The sequence below is a fragment of the Caretta caretta genome, chromosome 1, assembly GCF_965140235.1.
Source record: "Caretta caretta isolate rCarCar2 chromosome 1, rCarCar1.hap1, whole genome shotgun sequence".
Lineage (NCBI taxonomy): Eukaryota > Metazoa > Chordata > Testudines > Cheloniidae > Caretta > Caretta caretta.
In genome coordinates this window covers 266,802,751-266,820,912 of record NC_134206.1, presented here as the reverse complement: position 1 = coordinate 266,820,912, position 18,162 = coordinate 266,802,751, and the positions used below count along the sequence as shown (strand labels likewise).

General features: G+C 44.8%; 1 protein-coding gene across 9 annotated transcripts in view; it reads left to right on the top strand.

Annotated features, from left to right (window-relative positions):
- Nucleotides 1-18,162, top strand: part of ANO4 (anoctamin 4) — a 292,125-nt gene that overhangs the window by 257,101 nt on the left and 16,862 nt on the right. For 7 of the 9 annotated variants that reach the window (XM_048835453.2, XM_048835448.2, XM_048835452.2 and 4 more), the window contains 3 exons: nt 4,709-4,851; nt 6,322-6,474; nt 8,786-8,933. In XM_048835453.2, coding sequence (XP_048691410.1) covers nt 4,709-4,851; nt 6,322-6,474; nt 8,786-8,933 — 444 coding nt within the window. The remainder of the gene's footprint in view (nt 1-4,708; nt 4,852-6,321; nt 6,475-8,785; nt 8,934-18,162) is intronic. The other 2 variants (XM_048835454.2, XM_048835456.2) reach the window with 2 other exon arrangements.

The window sequence follows — 18,162 nt, the reverse complement described above, 5'->3', positions numbered from 1 at the left end:
TTACATAGGACAAAGTCTACAGAAATGAAAATAATATAAATAATACATTATTAGAAAATATTTCATTTTTAAAGTTGTGGTATTTTCCAATTTAAAAACATCTGTTTCTGTACCGCTGCTCTGTTCCCTACACTGAAATGTTAGATACATGCTTTTTAGTTTATACCACTAAGTTCTAAGTAGATTTCTCCTTGTTGGGTGACATAGGACACCTGAAAGGTGAGGTGTGAGCCAGAAAAAGTGCATTGCTGGCACACAGGCAGTCAAAAATGTGCAAGTAGACATATGTACTGACCTGGCCACATTTACTGACAATGTATATAGTAACACTAGGCTTTGTTCAAGCTAAAAGGGACTACTGTTATTTCATTTAACGGTGCCTGGGTTTAATATTTAATGGATTGTTATAGACAATTGGCAATACAGATCAATGGAGTGGCAGGCCGCTGGGGGCAAATTAGCAAGAGAGAGAAAAATCAGCACTGTAAATATTTGTATCCTTGCAAAGTACCACTGTTCACATCAATTTGCCGTGCTGCAGAAACCCCAGCAGAGGCAGTGCAGTGTAATGGAGATTTCAGTCTCTGGGGCTGCAGAAGCCATATCACATTCACAGCAATTCTTTTAAGCAGCCTTACCCTTGCTAAACAGAACCGTGTAGATGTTGTACCAATAAAATAAAAACCAGCAGGATCTTATTAAAGGGGAAAAGGCAAAATACCACATTTATTGTGAATACAGAAAGAATCATAGTAAGCAGTTAGTTATAGTTATAACATTCCATTCAATCTCATATTTATTCACACATTCATTCATACAAATACACACACACACACACACACACACACAGATTCTGCAAGGTTGTTATCATAGTTACCAGCCTTAGAGTTGCTCATGCCAAGCCACTGGCCAGGTGGCCTGGACATGAGGAGGGAGCAGGGCCTTGTCAGATGCTCATCTGACGCTCCTGGAAGTTGGTTTGCAGAATCAGACCCCAAAGTTCTCACTTTCTAGAGTCCATTTTTATAGGAATTTCTTCCTATGCCAGTCTATGGGAATTGCTTCATCATGCTGTTCCTGAATCAGTCAGCAGATAGCACATTCCTGACGGCTCCATGCTGCCAGATGTTATCTTGTTCTTTGGTTCTCCCATTCTTGAGGCTGTTGGGTGGATTCCAGTCTGCACTCCGGGGGTCCTCGGGTTATTTCCACTTGACGCCTTCTTCAGCAGATGGACATTGGATTCTTAGGCTGGCACCTCCCTGATCATTCAGTTATTATCCACACCAAGCATCCATCCACATACATCCTCTATCTCTATTTTAATCACAATTGTTAATACAACAAAAGGGCGGGAAGTCTCTGGGTGCTGTTTCTGTTGTTAGAGTATTGCTTTGAGTCTCTCTCTCTGTGAATTGCTTTGAGAACAGACTCTGTCTTAGAATGTACTAACACAATTAGCAGCTTGCAAGTTTCACACATAGAGGGAGAGAAACAGTACCAAAAACCAAGACCTCTTAATTAATAATACCCTGGAATTTAAACTATGGGGAATCAAACTCATTTGTGGTTTTAATACAGAACTTCTTTAATATGATCCAACATAGGCTTTTGAATAAATTGCCCCAAAACACTACCTACTTGGCAAGCAAGGTGTTGAGTACTCTCTTCTTTCCTTCTGTTTCACAGTTCTCTCCTCAGCATGCCATGATGCTGTAGCAAACAGTCACATTCAGCTCCAGTTTGAGGAATTACTGTACTTAGAAAAAACAGCCACAACTTTGTTGCTTCTCTTTTCACTCCCCACATCTTTTGTCAGTTTTTGACACTCTGGTTCAACCTTCTGGCATCCATTAACGATTACCTTGAAACCTAATGAAAAGCCTAGAAGGAGATCACAGAAGAGGTGAGCAGGAGGTGGGAAGAGATCAGTTTAAAAGGGTGCAAGATTTAATAGAAGTAATGCATAGGTGCTGGAACTACGGGTGCAGGGGGTGCTGCGGCACTCCCAGGGTTGAAGTGGTTTCCATCATACAGGGTTTACAGTTTGGTTCAGTGGCTTGTAGCACCCCCACAATACAAACTGTTCCAGCGCCCTGAAGTAGTGTCTGTTGGTGCCTCCACTTTAGAGTTTCAGCACAAAGTCGAGGAATTGTGAGGAGTTTGCACAGCTGGTACCTGTTCTAGGGACAGAGGCATTCAGTCAGGGCCGTCCTTACCCATACGCAAAGTACGCAGCTGCGTAGGGCACCAGGAAATTTGAGGCACCAAATTGCCCCAAATTTCCTGGTGCCCTATGCAGCTGCGTGCTGCTCCAGTGGCCAGCCCGATCCCCCGGCTGGCTGAGCTGCCCAGGAAATCTGCCCCCGCCCCTGCTCCGACTCTTCCCCATGGCCCCCACCCCTGCTCCGCCCCAGCCTTGCCTCTTCCCACTCCTGCTCCGCCCCCACTCCACCACTTCCCCAAAGCTCCCGCCCCTGCTCCTCCTCTTCCCGCCTCTGCTCCACCCCTGCCCTGCCCCCACTCCACCCCTTCCCCTGAGCAACATCCCCTGAGACTGGAGCAGGGGTCGGGCACTCCCAGCACTCATCGGGCGGCGGGAAGTGGAGTGAAGTGGAGCGCCGGTGAGTGCTGGAGGGCGGTTCCCCATTGCCCCCCCAATTCCCAAGGCTGGGAGCCAGGGCCCAGGGGAGCAGAGCGGAGCGGGCTGGGGCCGGGTCACTCCACTTCCTGCCGCCCTGTGAGTGCAGGGTCGGGCCTGCCCTGCACTTATTGGGCGGCAGGAAGTGGAGCGGAGCAACCCAGCCCCAGCCCGCTCTGCTCCGCTGGCTCGTGCTGGGGGACAGTTTCTCCCCTGCCCCCCAAGCCTGCTCCTGCCCCCCCTCCCGTGGAGGCCTAGAGCCAGCTGCCCCCCACCCTGCAGGGGGGGCTGTGTAGGGCACCAAAATGTCTAGGGATGGCCTTGCATTCAGTCTCTAATGCCGTGGCTCCCTCCCTCTATCCCCATGAATCCCCAGCAGGCATGAACCTCTCCTTTTTCTGCCAAACAGCCTAGCTAGGAGTTCTCTGATCTTCCAGTTAAACGACACATTGTGTCTGGCCCTGCTTGGGTGCCCAAAGGGTTCAGGGAGGATCCTCTACCCCTTCTGTACAGAGGCCAGCTACAGTCTGGGTGGGCCCTGCGCAATGCAGCCATTGCGCTATACTAGGGCTGATGGAGGTGGAAGCTTCCCCAAAGGGTGTTCACCAATGAGAGGAGTCCGGCGCCAGGGAGCTCCCACTCCAGCATGTGCTCCCCCAGAGCCCTTGGAGAAAATCTGGGTGAGTCAGGGCCTCTTCCAAAGGTTCCTGTTTCTATATGATTTTTATACTGGGAACCTGAAAGTAGCCTATCATGACTCTCACTGAGGTGTGACATTAACCTGGGTTTTGAAATTTCTGCTGTAAAAATGCCAGAGAGCTTTAGGAACCAGACACCAGAGAGTAGCACTGCAATGCTGCAGAATTCTAGGGGCCTGGATGATAAGCAGTTTATGCTGTAATGGTTACATGCTTTGACACACACATGCAAGGCGAAGGCATGAAGCTCAAGTGATGCTTCAGCTTGATCGGAAGATCACCCTCTGCAGAAGCTCAGCACGATCCCCATGGAGTTTTCCAAACAAACATCAGCAATGTGTGATGGGATTGAGAGGAAAAGACAGCACAAGGAAGCGGTGGAAAGGCCAAAAATAGTTTGGGGAACTGTTAGTGAAGTAACAGAGAGAACGTCACAGTCAAAACTGAAGTCAAATCTTCAGCTGAAGATTTCTAGCTGATCTAAAAATGGACGTCAGTTCTGTTTCCCTGTCACACACCCAACCCCGTGTACTGGAGAAGTCATATTTCAGAATAAATGTGCAAATAATTAGGAAATTATGTATAAATTATTGACTTGGTTTGGGGATGGGAACTTACTTCTAAGGAGAAAATAAAGCATATGTACATATGCAAGCCACACTACCCTGTTTTAACTTTTTACATCAACTGCTATTCCGATGACAACAGTGTGTCCACAATCATTAGCCTGCCCACTTGTCTCTGCCTATTCTATTACTGAACATTCAGTTCCAGAGGACACATTTTCATTCAAAGAGAACCATACATCTCCCTTCTTAGCTCTGATTGACTCAAGCAATTTGCCATTCTAGGCAAGGAAGAGGACGGAAGTTAAATCAGAAATGGATATATATCCCATTTCCTCATTAAGAACATCTGTATCTGAAAGACAATCCAGAAACTTTTTCCCATCTTAGAGATAAAGGATAGCATTCTGTGCTACCAGCCACATTTGTTACTAATATCAAGCTCTCTCATACATTGATACTTTCAGTTCACAAAATATATTGTCTAGTCCAGCCTAGCCTCTCCCTCAGGATTAATAAGTAATCCAGCTAAATTTGCCAGTTGATCCTTTAATACAGCTAACACTCAGAGAATGGAATAGAGAAAGGGGTGGTCCCATGTGTCTTCAGATTCTCACATATCTCTGTTGCTAATTGGGAAATGGTAGCCAATAACAGATTCAGCCCCATATTAAGGTTCTTCCACCTGCAGTTTGCACATGCACGCAAGACTTCTATGTAGTCACTTAACCAGTGTTAAGGCTTCTAATTTAAAATCCTGAATAACCAATAAATGGGTGTTTACAATTTATTTGAATATGCAGGTTAATTCAGAACTGGTGGACCAGGAGAAAATTACGACAAGAACATGGCTCACAGAGAAAAGCAAGCTTCCCACAGTGGGAAAAGGACTACAATCTTCAGCCTATGAATGCTTATGGACTCTTTGATGAATACCTAGAAATGAGTATGAAAATGTTCCGATTTTACTCTTTTATGCTAGATTTTAATGTCAGTTCATTTTTTGTTTTTTTAAGCCCAGAGGGCTGAATTGTTTACTTAAAAACTCCAAAGTACTGCTGTATGAAACTAAAGAAACTGCAGAACGATTTCCATTATCACAAGTCAGGTGAAGAGTTGGGAGTGAATTGTTAAGAACCAAACCCAGGCAATATTTCTAATAATGCCTCATGTGATGTACTAAACTCCCATTTGTGAAATGTTTTATCTGATTAGCTGCCTTCATGGAGAGAGAGGGATATTCTCTAAATTGCAGCCTCAAAATTCTTATTCCCTCAACTGTATAGTTTCTTGAGTCATTGTTATTCCTTATAAAGCAAATTCTACTGAACCCTGATAAGGTCTTAATGTCAAAGCACTTACTTTTCAGCTGTCTAGCATGTGACTATGATAGGGTATATTTAACATTTACTAACTAATATTTACAAAATTGCTTGCTTCTAAGGAACTCTGCTTTCATAAAACGAATGAAGGACAAAGGACTTTTGTCTGTCTTGACTGAGCTGCACATGTAGTGGATAGAGCCCTCTCTTGACTGGTGCAATTCCACTGAAATTAAGGAGATCTGTGGAAGATCAGCTACTCTGAGAAGCAGGCCCTAAACAGTTATGTCAACTGTAGAAGGGCCTGCTTTGCTCCTGCCTTTTTGCACCACCGAAAATGGCTCAGACTTTTATGGATTGTGTATCCACCAAGCCATTTATCTGAGTTCCCTCCACCAACAACTTTACAGGCCCATGCAACAGTACTAGTTACAATAGCCTCTGTGCTTTAGGCCCTCAGGACCTGAAAGAAGCATCTGTGAGGATGGACTCAGCAGGGGGCTTGCCCTGTTCCTTCACCCTCCAGGTCTCCTTTCTATGCCTCCTTATCAGTCTTGAGCTGATGGACTCATTGGCTTATTAGCTCCCCCAGAACACCTGTCTGCTTAGCTAATTATCTTTAATTACCCTAATCAGCTTCTTCTAGTGGAACTTGTGAGTGTCGGAATGCAGGTTCACCTGTTAACTCCCTACACTCTGTTGCATCAATGTTTTCAAAATGTAGATACCTAAATAGAAGTGGCCTAATTTTTGGAGGTGCTGAAATTAAAAAAAAAAATTAACATCAGTTAAACAGATCACAAAACAGCTCTCAAAACATATAGTTCATCAGCTTTTGTCTCTCTGTAGCAAGGAGCACAGATATAGTTCTCTAAGCTCTCAGGAAATTCAACCATTTGTTCTCTCACCCTAGTGCTGATCTTTTGGAAGAAGAATTGCTGTATTGATACCACTAGCACCACAGAGTGATAATATGGTACTTCATAATGAGCAAGTTTACTAGCTACATGGCATCTTAGTAGCCTGGCATTTTGCATAAGATCTTGAAAGTAAATACAGTATTGAAAACACTAACCTTTTATTTCCTTTCCCAGTTCTTCAGTTTGGATTCACAACCATCTTTGTGGCAGCTTTTCCACTGGCACCACTTCTGGCCTTACTTAACAATATTATTGAAATCCGGCTTGATGCATACAAATTTGTCACACAGTGGAGGCGGCCATTAGCCTCAAGAGCCAAAGATATAGGTGAGCTGTTTATGTGTCTCTTTAAAGACAAAGTATTGGTCATCTGATGAACCCAATGACTTTAAATTAAAGTTACAAATCATTAATAGCTTTAGCTTTGACTCGCATCCTCTTTCTCATTATACAAAATAATGCACAATTTTGGCTCCTAAAAAAAAGGTGTAAACATTCAACGCAGGTTTGTTTTTATCACCTACTAATCCAAATTGGAAAATAGGTTTTAAATGACTTGGTGGATGACTTATCAGTCCAGATTTTTAAACTAAGTGTTCAGTGATCTCTGCTGGGTTTTCCTTTGGTGGATGCACTTTCTTAGTAGCATGCAGCTGTTCACTTTGAATATAATAACGAGTTAGAGAAATTTAACAAATGATGCAAATTGAAGTAATTTCCATCTCCGAGAAGCTTTGCACAGTTTCTACTCACCCAGACAAAAGTAGGTTTCCCTTTGCCTGGTTGAGAAAACTACCCTCATGTCTACAAAAGTCTTTGAAGTGCTGAGAATATTGCCAGGTTTCAGAGTAGCAGTCGTGTTAGTCTGTATCCACAAAAAGAACAGGAGTACTTGTGGCACCTTAGAGACTAACAAATTTATTTGAGCATAAGTTTTTGTGGGCTATAGCCCACTTCATCAGATGTATAGAATGGAACATATAGTAAGAAGATAGATATATACAAAGGTGCCACAAGTACTCCTGTTCTTTTTGAGAATATTGCAAACTTTCCAGGACTGACTAAAGGATAGGGGACTCCACCTACTGGCTAAATCTCCTCAGAGTGGCTAGTCTCTAGCTGGCTGGTAATAATAAAAAATAATAAAAAAAAAATAAAAAATAATCTTTTCACATTCTTACAATTCAATCATGTTTATGATTTTAAAATGTAATTTGAAGAATAGAGATTTAGGAAACATCCATTTATGACCAGATTCTGACCCTCTTATTCACAGTGAATAGCACCTTACTCCAATCCCAGTTCAGCAAAGTATTTCAGCATGTGCTCAAGTGCTTTGCTGAATCAGGGCCTCTATGAACAGTTGGCTTCAGTGGGACTGCTAGCAGAGTAACTAAGCATGGGTAAAGGTATGGCCTCTTTGAGTGCTCCATCTTCAATGTGAAAAATTGTGAACCTGTCCTAAGTGACAGGAAAGGAATGTCAGTCACCAGTTGCTTGGTGGGGGTGGTTTTCTAATAATGGATAAGCAAAATTGTACTCCTAGCATTTAAAGAAGTTTCAGATGCTTTCTTAAATCAGGTCGCCTAAGAAGAATGGTCTTCTACAGATTTCAGTGTATTTTGCTGTCCAAGAATTCTTAGATTGTCTCATTATCTTTTGGGGAATATTGTACTGGTGTGTTCCTCTAGTAATGGTTTGGTCCATGGTTTTTATTAATCATAAATATTTCCCCATCATCCCTAACCAAAACAATCATAGGTGTTAAACATAGGTCAGTTCTTCACATCATACACTTCTCTTCTTTGATTCCCGTCCGTCAGCTCAACAGCAACCATAGGGCTGAACGAAGTATTTCCACCACTTTCTTGTGCTAGCTTCACGGATTTGTTCAACTTTCATACACCTAACTTATTAATGACTATAGTTTAACAAAGAATCATGCCCAAAGAAGAAACACTTTTTTTTTGCAATGTCATGGATCAAACGTTAAAAAAGAAACCTTCAGTCTTGTCTTATTAAGTTCCATTAAAGTTCTCCTAATGACTTTCACTGTGTGCACGCCCTCTTAATGAAACTACGATCATTATGGAAGATAAAAGGCACTCACAGTGCAGGAGTGCTTTGATGCTTGCTACTTTTTAAAAGTATTTTAGAGCTGGATAAGCAATGACACCTCTCTTCCATCATAGGCATGGAACCTCAGGAAGAACCGCTATATCAATGTTCTTGGCTAAGATTCATGCCCTCACTATTCATGCATGATGAACATAAATGGTGGCTTGGCTAGCTATATTCATGCTCATTTGCTGGGATGGCATTTTGCCTGCTCACCAATTGGAAGACCTCACTCTAGTACTATGTAATGATGGGTTCATTCTGTCAGCCTGTATATCATTGCAAGCACCATTGCTTCCTCAGGAAAAAATCCAGCTGTGACATTATCTAGTGCTAGGCCCACATGTCTCCTAACATTTAAATAAATACACATGTTGATGCTTGCATGGCTCAGAAAGGAACATGCAAAATGACTGAGATAGGAAAAGCCAAGAATTCCCAGGCACGTTGCATGCAATATTTAAACTACTTTAATAATTGTCTTCCCTGAAACTAATGCAACATTTTCTATATTGGATAGGAATTTGGTATGGAATTCTGGAAGGCATTGGAATTCTCTCTGTTATCACAAATGCATTTGTTGTAGCTGTGACTTCAGATTTCATCCCTCGACTTGTTTATGCTTACAAATATGGACCTTGTGCAGGCCAAGGAGAAGCTGGACAAAAGTAGGCTTTCTTTAAGAAAATGTTAATGTGCATGAAAATCTCTATTTCCTGGAAACATAAATAGCATTACTGTCTCCATATTTACAGATTCCACTAACAAGAATGTTCTCCAGATTGCACTGCCATAGTAATTAATACTTTTGAGTATCAGTAATACAGTCTGTGAGTAGCTGGGATTTATGATCTTAACTCAGGGAAAAAGTTCTGGATCAGTTATAGAAGGTTCAGTGGCTACAATAACATGCTATTATCATGATCAATATATTGGCCCAGATCACCAGCTGGTGTACCTTGTAAATGTGTAGTCAAAGGAACTATACTGATTTTCACCAGTTGAGGAGCTGGGCTGTCATTTGTAGCTTATTCACTAAACCTCTTTCTGCTGATGTAGGATTTTACAAGTATTAATCCAAGAAAAGTGCAGAGTCTAATCAGAAGAGGCAACTCCAGCTTCATCAGCCAAGATATAATTACTGAGCAAAATAACTTCTGTACTCCTTTAAAAAAGACAGAGCTCTTATATTAGGGCTTTTGAGAGGCAGTCCTGAATTGAGTCCATGCTGTTCTTCTGCATTTTCATTCCAGTGTTGAGAAACACTAAATTACAATAGTGTGTGCACTATTAGCCTGCAACTGGGTATAATTTAAATTGAATGGCATCTTAAATCTAGTGTGCTGGGGTATAGGGGAGAAACCCTGAATGAAATCGTTGGTTTCATCCAACCCAACTGAACTCCAAATGTTCAAAATTTGCAAATAAGCTCCTCGCCACTCTGGCAATAAGTGCTGCACTACATTAAAAGCAATAAGCTAAGCAAGCTAAGCAATACGTAGCAATAGTTAGCTTGCATTCTGCTATCAGATATAAATTTTTCACTTCATAGCTTTATTTTCCCTCCCAGAAAGAGCGAAGGGGATTCTTTTTGTTGTTGCTTTTAGCCATATTTTGGATGTCAGTGCAGTTTAGTCACACCAATGGAGACAGTTCATGATTGGCAATGCTACTTAACTCATTATCCTGTCAAGGATTTGGCATTTTCGTATATGCTGGAAAAATTGTTCTGTTTCCATAAAGAGTTGTAGAAAATCTTTCAGTTGGTACAGTGTTAGGTTTGATGCTGATCATTGGTGGGCATGTGCCTCTCCTTGCTGCCATTGTGTTTACGCGTAGGGCATGTAAGTGGTGTCAGCTTTTTTTTCTGCTTTATTAATTTCTTTCTTACCACAGTCCCAGAAAATGCATTTTGAAATCACATTTGATAAGGAAGACAAAATAGTGCACTTGCTTTCAAATTAGTTCTGTTTAGAGACATTGGCCTGGCTTAAGGAAACAGATCTTAAACTGTTGTATTTTAAAGCCATTCACACAGTTTTCCAGCAATACGTTAAATAACATAAGAGACCAAATCTAATTCCTCAGAAGAGACCAACTTGGCTAATGCCTTTCTATGTCAACATTGCAGATGTAGTACATTGCCATCAAGATAGTAGAAAACTATTCTTAAATTCTACAGGAATAGATAGTTCCCAAAGTTCAAGAGTCTGGACCATGTAGCATAGGATATTTTAACAGTTTTGGGAGGAAAGGCATCAGAAAAATCATGCAGGATGCGAAAGAAAATATTGTAATTAATTTCAGCTCTATAGCTGCTTTAACTGTAGGTCTTGAGCCATAGCCAGCTGGAACACCATTCAGGTACTAATCTGGTGGACACACAATTTCCCACAGAATTTAAGCTTACATTTTAAAAATAAACAACCAGTTTTACTGGTTGGGAAAAAACCTTACAAACGAGAACCCATGCAATTCCACCTTAGTCTGTTGACAAACAATTACTTGGAGAGATGTGAACTGACTTGTTTGATAATTCTAAACCCTAATAATGGAGATCTAAGGCACAGCCTAAACTAGGAAATTGGCTACATCCTAAAATGGTTTTCAGGAAGCAATCTTGTAAAACAGTTCAGGTTACACCAGGGTGCTGGCTGCAGCCTGCCAACATCAATACAACATAAAACAGTGGTTGAAAACCAGTTTAAAAAGATTCTCAAGCCTGGGTAGCCTGGCTAGGAGGCCACCAGACTCACTTCAGACAGGCTACCAACTTGCTATCGGATGGCCACTATCGGTTTGTAGTCACTGTCAACCTTGGATTGTGTTCGGTTTACTGAATTAAGTCATTTAGGCTTGAGAATGGCTTTCATCTACTGTTTAAAACAGATTAATCCTCACAGGTCAGCACTGGCTAACACATCAGTACAACCTGAATAGTTTTCCTGAAAAACGTTAGCCATTTTGTAATATAGAGGGGGATAAAAAAAATCTCAATATTGTTCACTATTTCATTGATGATCACTTCTGAAGAAACATTCAACTAACATGCTGATCCAGCAGGGCTGGCCTTACCATGAGGCGAACTGAGGCGGCTGCCTCAGGTGCCAGACTGTTTTGTTTTTTTTTTGGGGGGGGGGGGTGCCACTAGGACCCAGAGTGTAGAAAATTGTGTCTGCTGCTGGTGCATATGTATTCTCTCTGCTCTAGATGCACAGAGATGGTGGGGTGCTGTGCTGGAGGAAGGAGGGCACAAGAGACATATCAGGCAGGCAGGAGAAAAGGTGAGAGGGAATAACAGAAAGCAACAGGAGCTGCAGGGAGAGAGAGGAGGAGGAGGAGCCTCTTATGTACCTCTCTCGCACCCCCAGGAGCCTGGACTGATTAACACCAGCTTCTCAGGGAGCTTCCTGTTTCCTGCTGCTTCCCTGAACGCACTTGAGGAGAACAGGCAGTCAGCTGAAGTAGCAGGAGCCAGTTAGGCCCTTAAGATGCTGATATCTTCCCTCATTCAGGCCATGCTACCAGCTTGCTTATTTGTCCCCTTCAACTGAGTGTTGAGAGCCACTATAGTTGGCACAGAACAGCAGTCATGAGTGAAAGAAGAAAACACCCCTCTGGGGCAGCATTCAGAAAAAGAAAGAAAGCAAAGGAAGCTTTTCTATCTAAGCAGGAAGGCGCTCTCCTGAGATACATAGACACAAATGCTCTCGGTCAGCCTTCCGGCCCCAGTGAGGACATGAGTGGTGAGGCAATGCCTGATATTCCAGTTAGCTGGAGTGCAGGTGACCTGGCAGCTACTGCAGCATCCATATCTCCATCTCAAATGGATGTAACCATGCACATTCCTGAAGAAAAGTATAGATCAGAGAAGAGTGTGGTGGAGGCACAAGAAACAGCTGCTGCTGAGTTTAGTTCCTTAAGTCTAGATGATCTAGGACTGTGGACCCACTTGAGCAGTAGCCTGAGGGACTTCCTTGTACTGCATGAGCCACAGCAAGTGAAAAACTTCATGTTCCCCAAAGACAATGAAAATAGAAGTTTCCATCCAACACATTACTGGCGTGAAATCCCCAATGGTGACAAAGTGGAGAGGCCATGGCTTATCTACTCAAAAACCCAAAATGCTGCATACTGTTTTTGTTGCAAACTCTTCCAGTCTAATGTTCCAGCCACATTGAGTTCCACAGGAACAAAGGACTGGAAAAATCTGGCTAGAAATCTGGCATGCCATGAGAAGGCAGCAAATCACCAGAGAACATTCCATAGGTGGAAAGAGCTTGAGAGGAGACTAAGGTTAAAGGCCACCATAGATGATCAGCATCAAGAGAAGATTGCATCAGAGTCTCTTTACCGGCAAAATGTTCTGAAAAGGCTCATTGCCATTGTGAGAATGCTTGCTACCCAAAACCTAGCACTGCCTGGCACTTCAGACCAGCTGTATGTGCCAAACAATGGAAACTTCCTTAAAATTGTGGAGCTGATGGCTAAGTTTGATGCTGTACTCCAGGAGCATCTAAGAAGAGTCACCACCCAAGAAGCGTACACACACCACTATCTTGGAAACAATTCAAAATGAGATCATACAGTTACTGGCAACAAAAGTCAAACAGAAGAATGTGGCAGATCTGAAGTCAGCAAGTTATTACTCTGTTATTCTGGATTGCACACCTGACATCAGCCATATGGAACAAATGACTTTAATGGTACGTTTTGTATCAACAACAACAGAACCTAGTGAAAATGTCCCTGCAATGGTGAATGTCAGAGAGCATTTTCTAGAATTTATTGACATTGATGATACTACAGGAGCTGGTATGACAAATGTGCTTCTTAAAAAACTGGAAGATACGGGAATTGTGGTAGCTGACATGAGAGGTCAGGGCTATGATAATGGTGCCAACATGAGAGGAAAGAACAGAGGAGTGCAGACACAGATCCGAGAGTTAAACCCTCGAGCTTTTTTTGTCCCATGCAGTTCTCATTCATTGAACTTACTGGTCAGTGATGCAGCATCAGCTTCTAGTGAGGCTGCTGAATTTTTTAATGTAATTCAAAGCATCGATGTATTTTTCTCTTGGCATCAACTTATTGATGGCAAATTTTGAAGCAACATCTGGGAACATCCTCTCTGATGCTGAAACCACTGAGTGGCACGTGATGGGAAAGTTGAGTGGAGGCGATAAAGCCTATCAAACACCAAATTGGGAAGACAGATGATGCCATAGTTGCCATTATGGAGGATAATGCTAGGACAGGAACTGTTTGTGGGAGAACAGTGGCAGAGGGAAATGGAATCACCAGAAACATACATAACTTCAAATTTCTGTGTGGCTTAGTGATGTGGCATGACTTACTGTTTGAAATAAATGTTGTAAGCAAGAGGCTCCATGGTGTTGACCCTGATATATCTGGAGCAATGGAACAACTGGAGAAAGCAAAGTCATACTTACAGTCTTACCGGCCAGATGAGGGATTTCAAAACAGTCTGAAGAGTGCACAGAAGTTGGTAGAGGAACTTCACACTGAAGCTATTTTCCCACCCATTCAAGAATACAAGAGTCACCAAAGAAGAAGACATTTTGATTACGAGGCACAGGATAATCCCATAAGAGACCCCAAACAACAATTCAAAGTTGAATTCTTTAACCAGGTGCTAGATTGTGCAATACAGTCAGCTAAAGAACATTTCATGCAGCTAAAGGAACAGAATAGTATATTTGGGATGTTGTATGATATTCCAAAACTCCTCACTATACCTGAAGAAGACCTAACCAGCAATGCAGGGCACAAACAGGGGCGGCAAGTTGTCTGGGCCCATGGTCCCGGATTCTAGCAATATTTAGGGCCCAGGGGCCCGGCTCTACCAATGTTTGGGACCAGGTCTCTCCCCCAGCCCCGCCTGCCACCCCACGCACCTCTCCCAAGTGTCCTCTGGCCCTGACTTCCTGCCCCCACATGCCACCCCCAGACTGGACCATCCCTGCCTCATCCCTGCCTCTCCCCTGCAGCTCCACGCTGACTCCTGACTCCGCTCTGCTGGCTCCTGGCATCAACTGCCGCCGCAGGGTCCTAGTGCCCCCCACTCCATGGTGGCAGGGCAGGCTGACCCTGACCCTTCCCTTCTGCCTTGGACCCTTCCCTTTTCCAGCAGCACCCTCCACCAGCACAGGGCCTCCCCCCGGCCTGCAGTCACCTCTCCTGGGCAAGGGGCAGCCCCATCCCTCACCCCCATTGAGGCTATAATGAGGGGCAGCAGGGGAGGAGGGGCACATGTGATGGCAGCCCCCCTCCCCCAGAACCCACCACAGGGGAGGCGAGGGGGTTTCCTGGACCTGAGATGGGCCCTAGGAGCACGTGCAGTGACAGTGGTGTGGGGTGAGTGTGCTGCCAGGGTGGGGGGGGCCCTCACCCAGAGCTCACTGCTGCCGCCAGGGAAAGGGCTGGGGAGAGTCCTTCTCTCTGGCCCCAGCCCCGGGGCAGCATGCCTGCACCCCAACCTCCTCATCCCCAGCCCTGCCCCACCCCAGAGCCCACACTCCTAGCTAGAGCCCTCACCCCAACCCTCTGCCCTGGCCGCAGCCAGAGCCCTCATCCCCCAGCACCCCAACCCTCTGCCCTAGCCCTGAGCCCCCAGCCACACCCCAAACCTCTCATCCCCGCATACCTTCCCACCCCAACTCCCTCCCAGAGCTTGCATCCCCTCCCATCACCAAACTTCCTCCCAAAGCCTGCACCCCTCTCTCCCTCCTGCACCCCCACCCCCTGCCCCATCCTGCACCCAGCACCTAAACTCCTCCCAGAGCCTACACCCTAGACCCCCTCCCCCACCCAAACTCCCTCCCAGAGCCCAACCTCTCACCCCTTTTGCACCCCAGAGCCTTAGGCAGGTGGGAGGGCAGAGTTGGGGGGGGGAGGTTCTGGGCACCACCAAAATTTCTACAAACCTGCCACCCGTGTTGACACATGATGACATGCGCGATACTGATGCGAGGGATTTAGGTGATGAACTTAAAGCCCTTTCAAGGTACATTTCAGCAGGATCAACTCCAAAGGCTGTTCTGGAATATATGTGCACAAATAAAATGACCACCCTCTTTCCAAATGCTTTTGTTGCTCTGCGCATACTTTTAACACTTCCTGTAACAGTTACCAGTGGAGAATGTTGCGGTTCAATGACAAGACAGCACAGAGCTTTAAGCAAGCAAGCAAGCTGGTCTGCCAACTGATTTCTGCCTGTCAGCTTTCCACCCTCTCCTTTATTCTTTTCTCTCCCCCCGCGCATTACATTCTCCAACAGATAAAAGGAATACACTGGCTTTGTTTAACATTCTTATTTACCAATTTCTATCTACCGCATTCCTTGCTCTCGGGCCTTGAGCCCAGTCCTGGGAGGCTTCCCACGGTTCATGTCATCTGGGCGAGATTCCAAGGTTCATGCCCTTGAGAGGAGCTGTGTGTGCACAGCTCCTACACAACACTCCGGGTGTGCCCTGAATGTTGCCAAGCGCATGAACCTTGTATGAATCCTACATCCCCTCCTTTTTTGTTTATTTGTGCTCTGCCATCTCATGGTAGCCATAAATTTGCTTTTGCAAGACAATTAACTCCCGGACAGACGAGGTCATAACTCGTGGAGCCTGCCAGGGCGGGTCTCGACAAAGCCTTAACAAAAAGGAAATACATTGCACACAGCAACAGCAAAAAATAAGCTTAAGAAGGTAAAGTGTAATTGGCCGGGCCCCAATTAGCCATGCTAGAGTACTGGGAAGAGAGGTTCGCGTAAGCAGCGAGCATCATCTCATTCCCAATTTCCTCAGGGTGATGACATACTGGAATAAGGCACATACCTAACAATTCTTCAGCTGCTACAAAATCAGATAAACAAAAGAGGGTAACATTTGCTATTGAAGCCAATCTTTCCCATAGGTTATATGTCATTCGGGCCCGTAACGGAGAAAGCGCTCCCGAGCCAACCCATACAAGAAATAGCAGGCACAAAAGGCATACAATCAATACAGAATTAGCAGTAATTTGGGCGAGAATTGCCACAAACAAAGTCTCAGGAGTCTCTGGCTGTTGGTTTGCTGCCAGTCTTCGTTGAGCTGCGGCGACCAATGCTTTTACTGCTCCCCGTATCACGGGCTGGCTTGGGACGCTACGCCTCCTCCATTTCCGTCCCGCCGTTGTCGACCCGGGAGGCACCGCATTCTTCTCCAAGGTCAGCTGAAACTCCGGTATGGGGTTCGATAGCCCCTGGTGCCACGCCATGCTGTTTCAGTGCTGGTCGCACACACCGGGCCGGAACCCACAACGGTCCTGCAGGGAGAGACACAGCAGCATATCCCCAACCCCAAGTAATTAAAGGTACTGGGCCCAACCATTGCAGATCGGGCAGCTGACGGTAATAGACACGCGGTCTTTCCAGTACCTCAGACTTACGAAAATGCCGATCCGTGGGGGTCTGCTGACCTGCGTTCAGCATTAAATTATTTAAAGTAAACAAAAGGATATGCATTTGTTGCTGAATGTCTCCTAAGGTTCAGAGATGCAGCTCCCCTTGTTTTAATTGTTTGTCAAGCAAGATTTTTCGCGTGCAATTTGCACGTTCAACAATAGCTTGGCCTGTGGAATTATAAGGGATCCCGTGTTTGAGACGGACAAAAGGTGGAGAGGGCTGTGGAGCAATAGGCTGGGGCATTATCCATTTTTTTCTGGCTCGGGCGACCCATCACAGCAAAACAGGCTAGCAAATGGTGAATAACTTTGGGAGTGGCTTCACCCCGCTGTGGGGTCGCCCAGAGGAATCCCGAATAGGTATCAATAAAACATGGAAAAACGAATAGGGGCGGAATTGTGGCATGTGAGTGACATCCATTTGCCACAGCTGATTCGCTGCGGTACCTCTGGGATTAACAGCATAAGAAAAGGTAGGGGCAGCAGCGGCACAGTGGGGGCAGAAACGAACAATAGAACGTGCATGATCAGCAGGAATGTGAAACTGTCGGGCCAAGACAGAGGCAGACTGATGAAAAAAGGAATGGCTTTCAATGGGGTCAGAAAAAAGGGAATTTACCTGACCATGTAATGCGCGATCAGCGCGCGCGTTGCCTTCAGTGAGTAGCCCAGGCAGAGGGGTATGACTGCAAATATGAGCAACAAAATAAGGGAAATTACGAGTGGTGAGGAGATACTGTAAGGACAAAACAGGCGAAGAAGGTCCGCATCGACCTGAGGGGTAATGTGGGCAAGGGGTGAATGATCAATTACCTAATAAACATAATGCGTGTCCACGATCAAATTAAAGGGACAATCAGCAAAAAGTTGAAAGGCCAAAATAACAGCAGCTAATTCCAAGGACTAGTGAAGCTCTCCAAGCGCTGTGCATGCAAATGTTGTTGTACAAATGAATGAAGCGCTTTCAGCTTTTCTAGGGGGAGGGGCCACTGGTCAATCCATACGGGCTCTAAGGATTGCCATACCAATGGTAATGCGGATGGCAAGGTGGGTGAGGGAGGATTTTGGGCCATTATATATTAATATTGAGGGTGGTGTCCAGCTTTACAAGTAAGTCACGGCCCCAAATATTGAGGTGGACAGGGAGCACAAAAGGGCGGATTGTAGCAAGGGCACGGCCTCCTGGTTTAGAGACCGTGACCCAAGACAAACTTTGGGTCTGCTACCCCCGATCCCCCACAACGCTTTAGAAGGAACTGTTGGCCAACTGACCGACCACTCCGGATCACAAATCACCGTAACATCAGCTCCAGTGTCCACCAGCCCTGTAAAAGGAACATTATTTAAGAGAAGTGTTAACTGAGGTTTCAAGGGGCAGAGCGACATTGTTAGAGCAACAAGTGGAGAGGACGTGTTGTGAGACGGCAACTGAGACAGCGT